General features: G+C 41.6%; 1 protein-coding gene across 4 annotated transcripts in view; it reads right to left on the minus strand.

The window, feature by feature from the left end:
* Positions 1-661: 661 nt before the first annotated feature.
* hace1 (HECT domain and ankyrin repeat containing E3 ubiquitin protein ligase 1) overlaps positions 662-20,930 on the minus strand; it is a 47,413-nt gene continuing 27,144 nt past the window's right edge. For 3 of the 4 annotated variants that reach the window (XM_003454854.5, XM_005459392.4, XM_025911830.1), the window contains 9 exons: positions 20,767-20,864; positions 20,484-20,571; positions 19,897-20,046; positions 8,612-8,808; positions 8,247-8,378; positions 7,752-7,850; positions 3,125-3,195; positions 2,906-3,019; positions 662-2,649 (listed from right to left, as the gene is read on the minus strand). In XM_003454854.5, coding sequence (XP_003454902.2) covers positions 2,547-2,649; positions 2,906-3,019; positions 3,125-3,195; positions 7,752-7,850; positions 8,247-8,378; positions 8,612-8,808; positions 19,897-20,046; positions 20,484-20,571; positions 20,767-20,864 — 1,052 coding nt within the window. In that variant the 3' untranslated portion in view covers positions 662-2,546. The remainder of the gene's footprint in view (positions 2,650-2,905; positions 3,020-3,124; positions 3,196-7,751; positions 7,851-8,246; positions 8,379-8,611; positions 8,809-19,896; positions 20,047-20,483; positions 20,572-20,766; positions 20,865-20,930) is intronic. The other variant, XM_019364639.2, reaches the window with a different exon arrangement.

A 20,930-nucleotide genomic window follows, 5' to 3' on the forward strand; every position in this document is an offset into this window, starting at 1 on the left:
AGGTAAATGTCTCACATGACCGGACAAACGTTTGATTGTTGGGTTTTTACCTTAGAGTATCGTTTGAGGCGACTGGTGCTGTGTGAATAAATCAACCGCATGCACACAAAGGTTATTTTAATTTATAAAGACACAGGCTGTAAACATCTGGCCTGAGACACAATAGACCAACAGGACAAATCATTAGTGATAGTATGTCTTCATCAATAAACTGCAAACTTTCCTTCTCGTAAAAAAAATAAATTGGTGGGAAAAAGTAGTGACGCAAGTCAAAAGGTCAGCTCGTGCTCTTGTTACATTAAGCAGTAGCTTCATTTCTATGATCTTAATATTTTTTCTACTATCAGCTGTCACGATGTTTAAGCCTCCAGCCTGGGCCTGGTAAGGTACCTCTGGTTCTGGTAACAGGGATGTTGGTGGATGGGTCTGGTTCTTGCACATCCTACAGATGTTCACACTGGGATCTGGGTAGTGTGAAAGCTGCACCAAAAACAACATGTACTTTAAGATGTTGTTTTCCCTCTCCTTTCAAAACTGCATTTCTCAAAGTTTTTTTCTTAGAATATTATTTGGAAAGTATTCCCAGCACTTCACTCGCCATGTTACAGCCTTATTCAAAAATGGATGAAGTCTTCACCTCACATTTCCACACACGAAGAAGTTTGCTTGGAATTCTTGAAACTTTATTACAAATAAAGCACATGTACCTTCGGATGTAAATACTGTGCAACACTGTAGAAGCACGTTTGGCTTGGTATTCAGAACACAGAATCTCGTTTCCTCAGGTGTGTTTTGCAAACTGTCGGCAGGCTGTCATGTGCCACTCTACCACACAGTGCAGAGAAGTGATTGTGTGAATATTGGACGACACTTCAGTAGAAAGGACACCGAAACAAATATAACTACCCAACTAAGAGCTTTCTTTTTTTGTTCCAAACTTCTTCCACTGATGGAGGACGCAGATGTTTGCAGCCTTGGATCCTGCAGAAATATTTGTACTTATTCTCAGCATGATGTATATTTTACAGTACTGCTTAAATTCTTAATTTATGATCAAAAACCAGCTTCTATTGGTTCTTGGCTTTAAATAATAAAATCAGTCACCTATGTAAAAAAAAATGCTAATGGTAGATATTTTCTGCCTCTTGAGCTTCAGTAGGTGGCACTAATCTGACGGTGCAGATCCTGTTTATGGGATTTAAACAGTAGTTACCTGTTGGTCTAAACTGATGACCTGAGTGCAGAGCTTTTGTGGCCATTTACAGCAAACACGAACAACCTGCTGGTAACCCCCCCCCCCAAAAAACCAAGTACAAATGTTTGCCTCTGCTGCTTAATGGCAACATGTCCGAGTGTCATTACATAAAATCACAAAGCAAAATATACATTTCAGTAAGAGACATCAGCAACACCAGTATCTGTATAAAAAACACATTTCAGGCTTGGAATTGAAAAAATATGACAGATTAAATGATCTCTACATTATTTATATGCTCCCTTTACAAATAGGAAAAATACAGCACTGATACATTAATGGCACGATGCCCATCTCTTTCAACGTATTTTTGTATCAACAATAACAAAACAAACTGAAAAAGAGTCCTGCTTTCAAAATGTCATCATCATCATCATCATCATCAGTGTTTTCAGTGGGAGAAATGTTTCGTCACTCATCCAGGTGACTTTGGTTTCAGCTTTCAGGGAGGAGCCTAAAAGAAGGTTTAAATGACAAAATCTTATTGAATACAGTTTTAGCGGTGCCATGACAACGTAGGACAAATCTGTCAAAGCAGGAGCCGCCTGTAAGAGGACATGGAGTCAGACGTTCACACATCATCTGAAATCTACATGTTTAAAGAGTTGTTCCGTGTTTGTGACTTTATGTTTAGTTGCTCAGGTTGGGTTTTTGTCACGTGACAAAAACCCAACCCAACCCAACCGTGAGTCACATGAAGCTTTGATACTTTGTGCAGTTGGTTGCTGTGTTAATGGCCATCCTAGTGTTGGCTTATTAAGTCATGGACCAAAGAAGAAAGAGTAAACGAATGATGAAGGCCTGAGACAGCACAAAAACAAAATGTGATTCCATATATTGTACCGTTCATGTGATATGTTTATGATGCACTTTGATATATAATCTCAACACAACATGTGTGTTGGTATGTGTTTTAAGTAGAAAATGTATCCTCTAAATAATGTTTTAATCCTAAATAAATATCTGCATGAAAAACCTTTCTATTAAATACATGATTTGCATAAATCACCCAAAAATGAACTTCTGGGTGCTGGTTTAGCTCAGCGGGATGAGCAGGCGACCGCATGCTGCAGGTTCTCCCTCTGCATTCCTGTCACTCTCTGTCTCTCCAATGAAAGCCGAAAAATGAAATCCTGGCACAGGCATGAAGGGAGATCTGGATCTCTGTTTAAGATGCTGGATTTTCCCTGTTTATCCAGCAAAAGAAGCAGCTGACTGCAAAAGAGTCGTCTGTGGAGGAGGGAGGAGATGGAGGCTGGAGACGGTCAAACCTGCAGACACTTCAGCATGCTCAGGCCATGGTATAGCCATAGCTCCCACAGTGCAAAGCCACCAGCAGGCGGTCCCTCAGGACCTCCTTGCTTGGGTATTCTGGAAGTTTCAGCATGTTGATACTGTGGAGGGGGTAAAGGAGAGGGTGGCGTCATGACCAACACAGCAGGGGAACAGCTCAGTCTTTACCAAAACAACTGCAGCTATATTAATTACCTGTATGCTTGGTTTGAAACTTTCTAAGAAAGAAATTATTTTATGTACTTTTTCCCCAATATTTATTATATTTATATATAATTTCTTTCTATTGTGAAATGAAGGGGGAATTAGAAAATGACAGCAGAAAAGTGGAGAAAACAAAGATCTGTTTCTGATTACCAGGTACTCGAGGTAGGCAGCAGGTTGGAGGTGTACGGGACTGCAGCAATAGTGAATTTCTGTAAACCGCTCCCACCCATCAGGTAGGCAAATCCACCATGAGGAACCCTGGAACTGGATGACGATTATATTAGTACCATTTACTTTAGAAGGCATTTACGCATTTCTATATTTAAAAAAAAAAAAAAAAGAACCGTAGAAGGAATCAAGCTGACAAACCTTCCCGTGACAAACTGAAGCAAGAGAACCCTTTCCTCCTGGGTCAGGCCCGTCACCACGTCCCAGAACCACTAGGGGGGAAAAAGCTAATTAGCTGGCGGCTAAAGGACATCCTGTTATTACTGACAATGATTAACTTCACTCTGTCTTTTCCTACAGAGCCATGAAGTAAAAGTTTCCCTATGTGCTGTATTCAGTATGTGTTCATGACAACATTTACTGGTCCAGCATTAATGGGGCCTTCGTAACTGTTCCGGTACGAGCCACTCGAGGTATTTCTACTTCAAGTCTTCACCCAATCACAACGAGCTTTCATCATACCCAAACGCTGTGATGTAAAGTTCACTCTCAGTCATTCACCTCCTACATCGTTCCCTCGCTCACCTGGAGACCACTGGGAGCGCTGTGAGAATCATGTTGTTTGATTTCTCCAGTGCCTTCAACACTATTCTTCCCTCGGTTCTGAAGGACAAGCTGGAGAACTCTGGAGTGGACCATCACCTCACTACCTGGATTTTGGACTACCTCACCGACCGACCACAGTATGTGAGTACTCAGGGCTGTGTGTCGGACAGGGTCGTCTGCAGTACGGGGGCCCCACAGGGAACGGTTCTGGCTCTGTTCCTCTTCACCATCTACACTGCAGACTTCTCCCACAACTCCACCCAGTGCTTCCTGGAGAAGTTCTCTGATGACTCTGCAATAGTCGGCCTCATCACTGATGGGGACGACAAGGAGTACAGAGGACTGACTCAAGACTTTGTGGACTGGTGCCAGCTGAACTACCTCCAGATCAATGCCAGTAAAACCAAGGAGCTGGTGGTAGACTTCCGCAGGCACAAACATCCTCCACTGCAACCACTGAACATCCAAGGTATGGACATTGAGGCTGTGGACAGCTACAGGTACCTTGGTGTTCATCTGAACAGCAAACTGGACTGGACTCATAACTCAGACGCCCTCTACAGGAAAGGGCAGAGCAGGCTGTACCTGCTGCGGAGACTCAGGTCGTTTGGAGTGGAGGGCCCACTCCTGAAGACCTTCTATGACTCTGTGGTGGCCTCAGCCATCTTCTATGGTGTGGTCTGCTGGGGCGGCAACATCTCTGCTGGGGACAGGAAGAGACTGAACAGGCTGATCCGAAGGGCCAGCTCTGTTCTAGGATGCCCTCTGGACCCAGTGGAGGTGGTGAGTGACAGGAGAATGGTGGCTAAGCTGTCATCCCTGTTGGACAACATCTCCCACCCCATGCAGGAGACTGTGACAGCACTGAGCAGCTCCTTCAGTGGGAGACTGCGGCACCCACGGTGTGGGACGGAGAGATTTCGCAGGTCTTTCCTCCCCACTGCTGTCAGACTCCACAACAAAGACTTTAACTGATCAAACACACACATCCACACATGTGCAATAACACTAAGTGCAATAATCTTTTCTGGCATCGTTGTATTTTTACTCAGTTCTATAAAGCATTTGCATTCTATTTTTATCCTATTGTATATTTTATTCTATTTATTCTACTGTATATAGTATTTTATTTTATTCTATTCTGTACAGTTGTGTACAGTATTTTATTCTTATTGTATTCTAATTTTGCTATATAACTTTTGCACTGTCCACTTCCTGCTGTGACAAAACAAATTTCCCACGTGTGGGATTAATAAAGGTTATCTTATCTTATCTTATTTAGCATCAGGATAACGAAACAGGAGGAGCCAGGGATCCACTGACCTTCCAGTGGGTAAACACTGTGGGGAACACGATAAGTTCCTGACAAAGTATTTTAAAAAGCCAAAGATCATCACAGACGCTGAGCTTGTGCGCTGACGGTCCTCCTCAGACTGGAGGATATGCAGTAAGTTCCTGCAGTCTTTGTCTTAGTTTGGTTTTAACGCAGTGCTGCTTGAACATCAGCTTTTAGCACTTTCTAATGACAGTGTGTACATGATGAAATCTTTGAAATTACTTTAAAAAACTCAGCTGGAACAACATTTTTACACTTCATCACATTACTGACCTGAGATTTTTCCTCCCTCTTTATTTTTTAGGATTACACAAATTGTCCAGTCTCTGGCTGCCCCTGCATCAGTATTTCTAGAACATGCTGCTAGTTTCACTACATTTATTTTTTATTTATATCTCAGTCTCCCAGCTGTCTTTGAATTCAGGCTGTATGTTCACATGGTTCCTCGGGTATTTAAAAGCAGAACAGGAACAAACCAGCACCCAGTTAGGATTTGTGAAACATCCACCCTCTCTACTTTCAAGATTAATTTAAAACATTTTGCTTTTCATAACGAGAATATCATGTTTTTTTCTTCTTTTCTCCTGTTATTTCAGTTATATTTGCATGTTTGAATAAAATTCTATCTATCCATCCATCTATCCATCCATCTATCCATCCATCCATCTATCATCCATCCATCTATTCATCTATCCATCCATCTATTCATCCATCCACCCATCTATTCATCTATCCATCCATCCATCCATCCATCTATCCATTCATCCATCTATCCATTCATCCATTTGTCCATCTATCCATCCATTCATCCATCTATCCATCTATCCATCCATCTATCCATCCATCCACCCATCTATTCATCTATCCATCCATCTATCATCCATCCATCCATCCATCTATCCATTCATCCATCTATCCATTCATCCATCTATCCATTCATCCATCTATCCATTCATCCATCTATCCATCTATCCATTCATCCATTTGTCCATCTATCCATCTATCCATCCATCTATTCATCCATCTATCCATCATCCATCTATCCATTCATCCATTTGTCCATCTATCCATCTATCCATCCATCTATTCATCCATCTATCCATCATCCATCTATCCATTCATCCATTTGTCCATCTATCCATCTATCCATCCATCTATCCATCATCCATCTATCCATTCATCCATCTATCCATTCATCCATTTGTCCATCCATCCATCCATTCATCCATCTATCCATCTATCCATCCATCTATCCATCCATCCACCCATCTATTCATCTATCCATCCATCTATCCATCCATCTATCATCCATCCATCCATCCATCTATCCATTCATCCATCTATCCATTCATCCATCTATCCATTCATCCATTTGTCCATCTATCCATCCATTCATCCATCTATTCATCCATCCACCCATCTATTCATCTATCCATCCATCTATCCATCCATCCATCATCCATCTATCCATTCATCCATCTATCCATCTATCCATCCATCTATTCATCCATCCACCCATCTATCCATCCATCTATCATCCACCCATCTATCATCCATCTATCATCCATCTATCCATCCATCTATCATCCATCTATTCATCCATCTATCATCCATCCACCCATCTATCCATCCATCTATCCATTCATCCATCTATCATCCATCTATCCATCCATCTATCATCCATCCACCCATCTATTCATCTATCCATTCATCCATCTATCATTCATCTATCATCCATCCACCCATCTATCCATCCATCTATCCATTCATCCATCTATCATCCATCTATCCATCCATCTATTCATCCATCCACCCATCTATTCATCCATCTATTCATCTATCCATTCATCCATCTATCATCCATCTATTCATCCATCCACCCATCTATCCATCCATTCATCCATCTATCATCCATCCATCTATTCATCCATCCATCTATTCATCCATCCACCCATCTATCCATCCATCTATTCACCTATTCATCCATCTATCCATTCATCCATCCATCCATCCATCTATCATCCATCCACCCATCTATCCATCCATCTATCATCCATCCGTCCATCCATCCATCATCCATCTGTCCATCCATCTATTCATCTATCCATCCATCATCCATCCATCTAGCCTATGCTGCTGGGGGATTCCCAAGAATGGAAAGCTTTGAGTACTTCACTCACTTTATGCTTAAACACCATTCTGCATGTAATCATTTGTTATTAATCTCTGGATCCTTCCATTTTTTTGTCCCGCATTCCTCCCATCACCCCTAACTGGTTGCAGCAAATTGCCGCCCCTCCTTGAACTGGTTGTGCTGGAGGTTTCTTCCTGTTAAAAGGGAGTTTTTCCTTCCCATTATTGCCAAGTGCTTGCTCAAAGGGTCCCCGTTTGATTGTTGTATTATTGTCTTTACCTCGTGTGTGATTTGATGCTGAACTGAACCAAATCAAAATGTGAAATGTTGAAATAACAGAGGAAGTCTATGCCTGTATTCAGGTTCTAGTACATTTTAGAAGGAACTGTGTTCAAAATTAAGCAGAGCGTGACAAATAAAAGCTATGTGTAAAGTCCATGTCAGCTTCACGTATTGTAGAGTAAAATGTTAATGTGAGAGGAAATCTGGCTGTCAGAGCAGGTGAAGAGATTCTCTGGTCAAAATTAGGAAACACTCAGTTTAAAGTACAGTCACAGGCACAGATTTAGTGTTTTTCAGGAATTTCAAAGGTTATTTTTCATAGTTTTGCATTTCAAACATTTATGTTAGGTGATAAATATTTTTTCTGAGAATTCTTTGCAAAGTACTCAATAAAAATATGAAGGTGTCTCTGGTTGACTCAGGTCTTGTGTTCAAGGATTTGGTTCTTGTGTGGTAGCAGAGGGGCCCACCTGGATGACTTGCTCCTGAGCGTCATATCCACTGGTGTAGTCAGTGTTCCTACACCAGTCCTGCACATCAATCTCTGGCATCCCTGATAGTAGGAGCTCCTGTATGTGTGCGCGTATATGCAACGATGCAGCAACGTGCAGAGAGAGAGAAAAGAAAAGATACTGAGACAAACACAACAGGAAAGCACAGAGCTCCTCCCACAGTTCAATGGATGGTTGAGCAATACAGTCAAACATGACACACACTGCAGTGGGACTATGTGTGACTGTGGCCAATTAATATGGCCATTTTACCAACCCAAACACCAAAAAGTGTGGTTGTACCTGGAAGCAACACGGCACCTCCACACACGAAGGCCCCAGCTGGATGGTGGATCTAATGCTGTTAAACCAACCAGCCTAAAATCTCATGGTGTTGAGGTCTGAATGTGGTGCGAGTGAGGAAAGAACAAGGATAAAACTAATAAGAAGAGAAACTTGAGGAGGAAGACTAACCAGTTCATATTCGTCAAAGAGCTGAATGAGCGAGGCGGGGATGAAGGTGTGAAATCCCTGCAGGAATGCATTTATCTGAGGCTGGATGGCTCGTGTCATCCTCAGCTCTGTCACTAGCTGCACATACTCGGCCTAACAGAAGAGGCACACAAAGACACCAAACCTGAAGAGATGCTGACTGACAGAAATGCAAAAGACAGAGTTTATACATACATGTCATTTTTAGCGCTCTGCGTTAAACAACAGCAACAGGAAACACTGTGGCAAATATAGATGACGTACAGGGTTACGCTTCATCCTTTCACCAAACAAATAAGTTCCTGAATTCCACTGGAACACGTCAGACTGTATTTGTGGTGACTGACCTTGTTGTCCTGGGTGACCAGGATGCTAGTCCCTCCAGGTTTTAGTGGCACTTCCTCCATCGCCCCAAACACATCAGTCTCTACTGAGAAGGTGAGCTCCAGGCCCAGATCGCTGATGTCGTTGTCCAAGATCCACTGCAGATTCTTAGCATACTCTGGATCGATAGATGACACGTCCTGGTAATTCACTGGGATACCTGAGAAACGCACAAGACAAGATGTCACGACTAGGGCTGGGCTATATCATACCGTTCACGGTAATACCGGTGTAATTTTGGGCAACGATAGGAAAATTAAATATCGCGATAGAATGTGGGTAAAACGCGCATGCGCAGTGCCTATGTTTACATACGCACATGGCGGCGACGCAGAATGAGAAGAGCGAAAGCGGATCGTTGAATGAAACAGATGAACCAGAATTGGTTTGTAAAAATGCTGCAACTTCAGTGGTGTGGAACTGGTTTAGCTTTCGTCCGTCAGATACACAACAAAGCACTATTTTTGGTAGCGCATGCTAGCGGGCCGTCGTTATTACCGTGTTGTTTGGAAAATATGGCACACTTAAAATCAATCCTTTGATTTTTCTGAAAATCGACAGTGTCCCTTATAATCCCATGTGCCTTATGTATGAATTCTGGTTGTGTTTACTGACCTCGAGACGATTTTATGTACACGGCGCTCGAAAATCTGTCAAATGTTTTATTATGACTTTGCTAAACTACGAAGCCGCACCGCTTGATGGATTGTCGGAGCATTACGGCTATCGTAGGCAGGAGCCTCGCGGAGATATACGTACTGTGCTTCAACATAATATTACCGTATTGTGTGTGTATAACCTCTTTTTAAGTTTTGTGGATATTATACATGGTTATGCTGAGGATATGTCGGCCAATTTCCACTGGAAATGCCTTTTGGTGGGGGGTCACGTGGCCAAGCCTTAAGATGGCAGCTTAGTGGGGTCGCTCCCAAGACAGTGTACAAACTTTCCATAAAAAACCCTTGTATACGCGGTTAGGGTAGTCTGGAATATACGGCACTGACATGTCAAAAGCTTCATCTGTGAAACAGTGTGAAATCTTTACCCGAAGACGCAAGACAGGCGCTACACCATCGACATCCGACACAGATGCTAACATGGCTAGCCTAGCCGAAGTTTTGGATGAACTCAAATCACTCCGGTCGGATTTTGGAGCCAAGTTGGACAGCATCGATGTAAGACTGACGGGGATGGCAGGCGCTGTGACTGCACTGGAGGGTAAAGTCTCGGAGGTAAAGCAAGACATATTGAACCAGGGGGCTCATATCGAGGAGGCCGAAGCCCGCATTGCCGAAGTTGAAAGCACACTTGAAAAAACAGAAACGTCACTGAACTCGGCTATCAAACGAATCGCACTTCTTGAAGCCAAAACAGATGATTTGGAAAACCGTGGACGACGAAAGAACTTGCGCATCTTCGGCATAAAAGAGGGAGCAGAGGGGCAGCAATCACTCTTCGACTTTATTAACATCATGCTTCCTAAGTGGCTGGGGCTAGCGCCCGACAAGTCATTCACACTGGAGCGAGTGCATCGCATGCTTGCCTCCGGGAAACCAAACCAGAGCAGAGCGGTGCATGTTCGCTTCTTAAAATTCCAAGAGAAGGAACTGGTATATCGGGAAGCAAGAAAACAACAAATTGCACATGATGGGGCCAAGATCACATTTGCGCAGGATCTGTCTGCGGAGACGGTTCGGATCAGACGGGGATTTCACCCGGTTGTCAAGCGGTTTATTGATATCAACGCCTTCCGTGGATTCCAGCACAACCCATGCAGACTCAGGATCCTGTACGGTGGAAAGATCCACCTCTTCTCAACACCTCAAGAGGCCGAAGAATTCTACAAGAATCTGCCGACGGAAACAGCAGAGGATGCTCATCACCAGTGAGTCGGTTAAACAATAGGTTAACCATTAAGACACTCCATAAGACTGCCTCTGCTTCAACATAACCGACCAGTAATTGAGTCACTGATGAGAGACAGATACAATTTTGAGTTCAAATTTATGTGGAACTTATGTTAACATAACTGGGCGTTTTTAAGCGCATAGTCGTTCTGAGTTTAATCGCAATCGTTTTGGGGTTATATATTAACAGCTAAACCTTAACTAAGTCTTTTTGTTTTGTTTTGTTTTGTACTACCAAGGGTAAACTTTACTTTATTATGGGGGAAAATCAGTATCATTATATGGTTAGTGTACACTGTCTGATCTATGGGGTTTTGGAGAGGTCGCGTTGACTAGTTACTCCTCAGTGATGTGGATTAACGTCCTCCAAATAATTTGTTCAAGGGAGGGGGGAGACATTTCCAACAAGGAAACGCAAATGTTCAATCAGAAATTGTTTACAAGCTCTTTATCTGGTATGTGTGAGTGTGTGAATGTATGTGCAAACCTGCTTCTTCAATTTTTACTTCATTTTGTTTATTTCAGTAAACAGTCTGACAATATTTTATGGAGAGGACAACTAAAGAAAACATTTTGAATGTTAATATTACGACCTGGAACGTTAGGGGGATACGGAAGCTCGTTAAGCTGAAACAAGTATTAAACCGACTAAAACATTTCAACTCTTGAATTATTTTCCTACAAGAATCTCATCTTACTGCATCAGAGATGCATTTATTAACCAAAAGATGGCAGGCTCAGGTATATTACTCTTCTTTTACTAGACATGCCAGAGGAGTCATTACTCTTATACATAAGTCAATCCCATTTCAAACTATGAGGGTGATTACAGATCCAAATGGGAGATATGTAATTGTGCAGGGCTGTATGTCCATGTTAGAAATAAACCTGATAAATATCTATGGCTAGGGATGGGTATTGATAAGATTTTAACGATTCCGATTCCATTTTCGATTCTGTTTAACGATTCGATTCTTTATCGATTCTCTTATCGATTCTTGTTTTAAAAAAAGGAGAACACTAAGGTCGATTAGCTTAGAACTGTTTTATATCTTCTCTTTCAACAAGATAGAAATTTAGGAGTAACATGGCCTTACAAACCCAACAGTGAGATCTTAAGAGATCCACAGCCTACGGCTCTTCAATGGGGTGTCACAGGGTCCCCGGGGAAAATTATAAACGTAAAATAATAAAATAAATATTCTTCTGTAGCAATAACAAAGTATAACATAAATTATTCTGTAGCAATTACACAAGAATATCCAGTAATGTCCCTGCCTACAATTAAACACATTCACTCACCATCTGCTGTGGCAAATGGCTGCAAGGTTTTGACCACAAACTTAGTCACTGCTCGGTGACATTCGGGCCTGAAAAGAGACGCTACCGGTGGACTGCAGCGACAACTGCCAGCGAGCGCCAGCCAGACTCTGTCTGTCTCTCTCATCACGGTCACCTAAATGCACAGTAATGGCAGGTTTTGTAATAAAGCAGATCGCGCTAACATAATATGCACTGTTAGTTGATTATTTACCTGCCGCATTAACGGGAGATGACGTGCAAACGTTACCGCTGCTGCTGCTGGGTTGAGATTCACGAGTCCGGAGCGGTTTTGTGAGCGAATGCTTTTGCATATTCGTAGTGTTTCCTCCCTTAATGAAATATCTACTTTGCAAGTATTGCAAGTTGCCCTGTTGTCATTCGTTCTCGCTCCGCAACGTGGTGATGTCATTCGGGGCGACTGGAATCGATAAGGGAATCGTTTGCAAAAATGGCAAACGATTCCAAGGAATTGAAACAGTGGGAACCGGTTCTCAACAAGAACCGGTTTTCGATACCCATCCCTATCTATGGCCCCAACGAGGATAACCCATCCTTCTATGAAAATCTATTTCTCACAATATCAACCTTGGAGGGCCTTTATATCATAGGAGGGGACTTCAATTGTGCCCTGGACCCTAACCTGGATAGGTCGTCTCAAACTGACACTACTCATACCCAGACTAGAAAAATACTTTTTAACTATATGAAAGATTTGAGAATAAATGAGGTCTGGAGGACAAGGAATCCAAATAACAGGGAATTTTCATGTTATTCTAGTTCGTATCAAAGTCATTTGCGGATAGACTACTTTCTTATCTCTACAGAGTTACTACCTTGTGTTGAGAACTGTTGGTATAACAGTATTGTGATTAGTGACCACGCTGCAGTATGTCTATCAGTTAAATTGGGTGAAGTTGATCAAGGTGTAAAGCGATGGAGGATGCAAACATTCTTGTTAAAGGACCCATCATTTGTCAAATTTATAGAAACTCACATTGATCAATATTTTCAAATAAATAAAGATGAAACCACAGCTAGTATTAGGTGGGAAGCATTTAAAGCTTACATAAGAGGGGAAATTATAAGCTACAGTAGCAACAAGAGTAAGCAATATAACCAAGAATTAAAATCGTTAGAAAGACAAATTAAATGTAATGAAACAGAATTTTACCAGAGCAATGATCCCACTAAACTGAACAATCTGACTATTCTAAGAGCCAGGTATGATAAATTAACAGCAGAGAAAGTGGCAAAAAGTTTAATGTGGACCAAACAATTATTTTAAGACCAAGGAGAGAAGGCAGGAAAATTATTGGCCTGGAGGATAAAAAAGATGCAAGCAGAAAAAGCCATCACCCACATAAAGTCCAAATCGGGTATTATAACAACGGACCCTTTAGAAATAAACGAAAATTTCAGAGAGTTTTATCAATCTTTATACAAATCTGAATATACAGGAAACAGAGAAACACAAGATGCATTTCTTGATCAGTTAAAATTTCAAACCCTCTCGGAAGAGGATAGAACAGCCCTCGATAGTCCTTTAACAATAAAAGACCTGTCAGAAGCCATAGACGACCTGAATAGCGGCAAAACGCCTGGCCCTGATGGACTTCCAATGGAATTCTATAAAACATTTAAAAATAAGTTAATACAGCCACTTCTTAACATGTATGAGGAGTCGTATAAGTTCGGAATACTCCCAGACTCACTGAGATTAGCTACAATAACCCTTTTATTGAAGCCAAATAAGCCTCCAACTGAATGCTCCTCTTATAGGGGTATTAGTCTTATGGGATGTGATACAAAGATTTTGTGTAAAGCACTCTCTAGGAGACTAGATAAATATGTGCCTAATTTGATAACAGACGATCAACAAGGTTTTGTTAAAACGAGACAAGGCTAGAATAATATAAGACGTGTCCTCAATGTACTTTATGAGAAAAACAATAGGGAGGACACTGCGCTGCTATCACTAGATGCGTGCAAAGCCTTCGATAGAATAGAATGGAATTATCTCTTACAAGTGCTCCCCAAATATGGACTAGGTGAAACATTCCTGAAATGGATCCGATTATTGTATACACATCCAACAGCACAAGTTTTAACTAATAATAACATATCAAAACCCTTTAATTTACAGCGATCAACCAGGCATGGCTGCCCTCTGTCACCAATTCTCTTTGTGTTAGCAATAGAACCTCTGGCCATAGCTGTGAGAGCAAATGCAGGAATATCAGGGATCAGAATTGGAGGAAGAGACCATCTAATTTCTTTATTTGCAGATGATATTATATTTTTTTTGACTGATCTGAAAGATAATGTTACTAAATTAGGGACACTAATAAAAACATTTGGAGAATTTTCAGGATACAAAATTAACAATTCTAAATCAGAATTAATGTTTCTTAATGAAGAAGAAAGAAGAAGCCCTGTGGTGACCACCCCATTTAAAACAACTACAACAGGCTTTAAATATTTAGGCATTAAGATCACCCCAAGCCTTAAGGACATAACCTCAATAAATTATGATCCCCTTGTAGAAGAGGTCACAGAAATGCTAAACCGTTGGACAAACCTGCCTGTATCTATGATAGGCCGGATAAATATCCTAAAAATGACAATTTTACCAAAATTTTTATATTACTTCCAAACACTTCTGTTGCCTCTACCAGCTTCTTTTTTTAACAGTTTAAACAAACTATTTAACCAATTTATTTGAAATAATAGGAAGGCAAGGCTCCGCTTACAGCTACTTTACTTGCCCTATGACAGAGGAGGTCTTCAAGTCCCCAACCTCAGATGGTATTATATGGCTGCCCAACTAACATCAGCCACCCATTATTTCTGCCCAACAACACCTCCAGCCTGGGTTGACATTGAGCAAAAATCTGTTCCAGATCTTCCTTTATACACTTTTCTATATTCTTCAGACATTAAGAAAAAATACGAGGAACCCTTTCTTGAAAAATACAATTATAATTTGGCATGCAGCTCATAAATATGTGGGCGATCCTCCATCGCTTTCGCAATTTACCCCTATTTGGGGAAATGAAAAGTTCACGCCTGGTAAAAGTGATGGAGGATTTAAAATATGGAAAAATAAAGGCATTCAAAAAATTAAAGACCTATATGCAGACGGCATGCTGCTCACATTTGATCAGTTATGTAAAAAATATTTAATACCCCCAAAACACTTTTTTAAATATTTACAATTGAAAAACTATTTGTCATCAAAACTGCAAAGGAGTGATGAACGTCCGCCATTAACAAAAATAGAGGAGGCATGCACTAAGAATACAAGAGGGAAAGCTTTTCTTTCTATATATTATAATTTACTGATGCTTTCCTCCAAAGACTCAGCAGCAGATAAACTGGATGCTTGGAGAAGGGAGATCCAAGAGGACATAGATGAAAATGACTGGAACCAGGCTTGCTTAAAAGCACAAAAACAAACAATAAACACACGCTTTAAACTACTGCAATATAAATGGCTCATGAGAACCTATATAACACCTGTCAAACTTCATCATATGTCCAATGATATTCCGGACATCTGTACTAAATGTTTCGTTGAAAAAGGAACTCTTCTTCATTGTCTATGGGAATGTCCTAAAATCCAGGACTTTTGGAAAGATGTTATCAAATATCTGTCCGAAGTGTTTAAGGTGAAAATCCCTTTAAAAGGAAAACTCTGTGTACTTGGAATATACCCAAGGGAATTTAAGCAATCGGGAAAAAAAACTAAATTACTGGACTATGGACTACTTCAAGCCAGAAGAGCCATTGCGCTATGTTGGAAGAGTATGGATGCTCCCTCCATGGGACTGTGGAAGAAGGAAATTGCAGTTTCTCTAGGCCTGGATAGACTAACATATATTGCCAAGGGCAAACAATGGGACTTTGTGAATATGTGGAAGCCATATATGGATATTTTAGGGAGTGGAGGTGAAGGACATTTATGAAGAAGAAGGGAAGGAGGGGAAAATCTTCTCTATCTTAACTCATTGTGTTTTTGTATTACTGTGAGTATTATGCTCATTTCTACATTTGAATGTGATGTAGGCAGGTTTGATGTATGGATGGGTGTGTGAATGTGAGGGTGTTCTATATTTGTTTGTATTGTGCTCTATATAAAAAAAAAAAAAATTCAATAAAAATATATGGAAAAAAAAGGAAATGCCTTTTGGTTAAACTGTCAGCGAGGAATTTGCACTGTTACATTTTTATATAACTTTAATGCACAAAAAACAGCTGCTTGTTTAAGTGAAAATACATTGATGGGGTTTTTTGCACTAATAAAGTTGTGGAGTTGTAAAGTATTTTGTCTAGTGTCAATTATATCGTCAGTTATATCGTTATCGCAAATTTTCAAATGTATATCATGATGAATATTTTTGGTCATATCGCCCTGCTCTAGTCACGACACAACGTAGCACTAGAAACAAAAACACTGGATCCAAGGAGGTGATATAATCTGATATTTAAAAAAAAGTCATATTACACTATAAAATCTGGGGAATTCGGAGGCCATGTCAACACCTCATACTCATTGTGCTCCTCATCCTGCTGAAAGACGGACCAATAATCAGGGTGTGCATGGTCTGCACTAGTGGTTGTGTAGATGGTACATGTCAAAGTAACATGCACATAAATGGCAGGGCCCAAAGTTTCCAGCAGAACACCGCCCGAGGCATCACACTGCCTCTTGCTGGCTTGCCGTCTTCCCATAGAGCATTCTGGCACAGGATGTTTCCTCAGGTGGGCGACGTAAAAGAAAGCATGATTCATCAGATTAAGCCACTTTTTTCCATTGCTCCAGTTATGATGCTCATGTGGCCATTATTAGCAGTTTTAGTGGTGGACACGGCTCAGCATGAACAACCCTGACTGGTGTGCAACAAAAAGTGATTCAGTGTGTATCCTGACACCTTTCTATCAGAACCAGCATTAAAACTTTCAGCGAGTTACAGTGCTTTATTTGGTGGATCGGAGCAGACAGGCATCACTCCCCACATGCATCAGGGTGCCTTGACCGCCCATGGCCTTGTCACTGGCTCTTTCTCTAACTTTGCTCGGTGTTTCAGTATGGGAATCACCTTGGCATGATCAGCTCCAGTGACATCATGTGTGTCCATGACAGATCTGTTGAGACGTGGTCAGGCCTCCGCCCCATCATTCTAACATGGCCAACCAGACGTGTTAGCTGGATTGTACTGAATATGTCCTCAAAACAAATGAACTTATAGTTACATTCTGTGGAACACCAATCACAGAAGAAAGCTGTTCCAGCGGTTTCCTGGTTTTAGTTAGCAGGGTAACCAACATTTGTGTAACTTAGGCTAATGCATCATGGCAAGCCTTTCTAGTCTCTAGCTAGCATCAGCTTGTTAGTAGGCCACAAACCATGCTAGTGTCACACCACATTAGATGGTTAGTCGATTCCAGGGCTTGGCTAGCATTAGCTTTGTCACTATCCGATTCGTACCGGAAACCTGATCAGTACCACGCATGCGCAAATGTTACGTCACTTCCTCTCTTTGCCAACATTGCGATGGTTAATATATTTGAATGACACGGTAAGTGCCCAGTTAGCTCGTAGCATTTCTTGACAGCTCTGCCTCTTTTTCGACTGCCCGGGACATTTAAACAATGGATACCTCCGTATACAAACAAATTCATGCTTTCATCTTCCCCCGATTGAACAACAGTGCTGTAAAATAAGAAGAATGGCACCTAATTACAGGCTTAATAATACAGACTTAGTAATATGTCACGTGAAGATTCATCAGCCAGATTAAGTGTTTACTGACGATTGACAGTGATAGCGGACATCACCATCAACATTCCAATCAATCCTCTCCACACAGACAAGCATAAACACACTCGACTATCACTAAATCAAATTTAACACGCATTTGTAATGACGCTACTTCAGTTTACAACAAGGCTCATTCGCTCGGTCAGTAAGTGGCGGCATCCTCGTACAGTGGGGAGTAAACTGCCATTAAACGAAACAGAAGAGGAAGAGAACATCTGCACATGCGCGGTACGGACCCGATCCGTAACTACCTTTTTTTCCGTTTTTGTCTACATTATATTGAAATGTTTCATTACTGCAAACATTTTAGGAGATACTTATTATTATTAACATCTTGAAAGATACTCTGACCTAGGGCTGCTCAATTATGGCAAAAATGATAATCACGATTATTTTCACTGAAATTGAGATCTGGATTATTTGACGATATTTATTTAACAATAACAATGTATTGAATAATGGCTTTAAAGACTGTCAAAAAATAATATAAAATAGTGTGCAAATACTGATTACAGTGCAAATGTTTGCAATATAAAAAATAAATGCAAAATGTAAACATCTATGTTTAGTGAACTTCAAAATACTGCACAATATTTGATCCACGTCTGACTCCGTGAACCCATAATGTTTCCACACCACTGAAATTGTTTCACCTCTTTTCAACCAACGGCAACATATTGTAGAATGCTTCGAGCGGAAGTAATGGCCTTTCGCACATGCGTGGTATGGATCGGGTTTCCAGTACAGATCAGGTAGTGACAAGGTTGTTAGCTTAATTGGTCAGCATTAGGTTATTAGCTGAACTAGCTAGTAGAACTCAGCTAACGTGTCATGACATGTTGATTTTCACAGTAACTAGCTCGGCCTTAACCACAGCTGCCCTGGTGTAGCTTAGTTTCACACCTTTCTGTTACCATGGCTACGGCTCCTACCCATGCCGGTCAGAATCGAAAGCCAAAGAGGCTTCATCCCACCCGTTCATTATGTGGTGCCCCCATTTAGAGCAGGGACACTCATGGCCAGGCTTCTCTGGCGGACCCTCAAGGCTGCCCCCGCTGTGCTTTGGTGCCAGAGAAGGTCTTGGAATGGAGGTTGAGAGTAGCAGGGACTAACTGTCAGGGTGCCTGCTTGCCAGCTGCTACTGCTACAAGTGATATGCTTCACCTACGAGCCACTACGAGCTGGGCAGACATGATTAAAAAAAAAAAAAAACACTCTCCTAACATTTGAGGTCCTCCCGGATCAAAACATGGGTTAACCGGGCAGCAAGGACACAGGGAGCGATGCCGACTCCAGCCTCAATGACCTGGAGGACATGGAGAAGGAGGAGGACTCCACCCAGTGCAGATCACCAAATGGGGCAGATGTTGCACCCCCAGTAGACAGCAACATGAGGTCAGAATACCTAGTTGCCAAGCTAGTTATCCCATGGCCAGCAGCCTAAGATATTTAAAGGGGAAAACACGACCTGTGTGCTGGCTGCTTCCACCAGCAAAGCAGCTTCTACCAGCAGTCCCAGTTGGCATGAAAGAAATGAGCAAGCTTCTGACCCAAGGGTGCTGGGTCACAAGCTGGAGATCTAAGAGATGGGCGAGCTCAGGCTGACCAAACCCAGAGCGGCAGGGCAATCTCAGCTTCTTCTAACATATCTCTGCCCAGGAAGACAGATTGCCTCAACACATTCTTCCTATCAAGGGATGTACAGGTATGTATGTAAGGATAAGCGAGTTTGGTGTGGAAGAACTTGACTGGTCTACATAGGCCAGTCCACAGAGTCCTGACCTCGACCTGACAGAACACCTTTGGGTACGTTGGAGCAGACACTGTGAGCCAGGCCTCACAAATATGCTTCTGGATCAAAAATTCCCATAAACCTTGTGGAAAGCCTTCCCAAGAGTTGAAGCTGTTATAACTGCAAAGAGTGGACCAATAGTATGTGAAATCCTATGGATTACAAATGGGATGCCACTCAGGTTCATATGCATGTGAAGGCAGATGAGCTAATATTTTTGTCAATACATTAAATTAAAGGCGTAGGGATATATTAAACTGTTTCTGGATATTATCACTTACACACTAATTTTTCCACGGATCCTGGAGAAACATTGAAGGGAGTTTCTCATCAGTCTGGCATTTGGTGCAAAACTCAAGTAAACTTTTTTATTACTTAAAGGTAGGTAACATCAGGTATTCTTACCGAGTATGTGTTTGTAGAATGAGCGTGTGAAGTAGATGTTGACCAGCTGCCGGTGGTACAGAGCGAGGCCCAGAATCTGACCAGCAAATCGAAAGTAGTTCAGATGGTCTGGGTTCACTGATGAGTTGCTGTTGGGTTGAAATGTTGTACCTGTGGATCATACACATGCACGCACGCACACACACACACACCTGCTTATCACAAAAAGTACACTTAGGTTTGTTTCAGCGTCTCAGCTCCTCTCTGGCATTTATTCTCTCCTCTCTCTCTTTAACACAGTGCTCTTGCACAGCATGACTTTCATGACTGGATGCATTTTGTAGATTAACTGGGGATACAGTCATGCGTTTTACTCTCACAAATTTGTAAGTTATGATTTTACAGAGGCAGCCGTCATTGAGCAAGTATTCGGGAGCCATGCTAGTTCCTAAGTGCGACTAAACTGTGCCCGGGCCCATCTGGTCAAGCACGTCAATACAAAGTGATCTTAATAGCAAGCAGTGGTCACACAAACATAGCATGAGATCACTCTGTGGATCACTCTGTACACCCGAAATCTTATGACTTAAAAGAAAAATGTCACATACCATCAGCTGACTGAGTGAACAGAGCGTAGTCTGGGTTGATGATCTCATTGGATAGAATGTCAAACCACTCCCGAACTACACCTTGGCCCTGAAACACACACACGTGCACACGTGCACGCGCACACACACACACACACACACACACACACACACACACACACACACACACACACACACACACGCGCGCACACACACAGAGATAGAGAGTACTCTGTATCTTTAATACAAACTACAATACAACTCACTGTTTATACTGTTAACAGCTGAATTGCAGACAACTCACCATACCCTCCTCGCCATGGAAACGAACAGCAATGCCTTGTTTGAGTTTTTCATTGGTGGACTTTGAAACCATCTCACAGCTACTCCTAAATATGGAATCTGATGGTGATATCGGGAAAAAGAATTCATATTTTGTAGAACAAACGTTTTCATACAGATCTTCAG

The sequence above is a fragment of the Oreochromis niloticus genome, linkage group LG11, assembly GCF_001858045.2.
Source record: "Oreochromis niloticus isolate F11D_XX linkage group LG11, O_niloticus_UMD_NMBU, whole genome shotgun sequence".
NCBI classification, from domain to species: Eukaryota; Metazoa; Chordata; class Actinopteri; order Cichliformes; family Cichlidae; genus Oreochromis; species Oreochromis niloticus.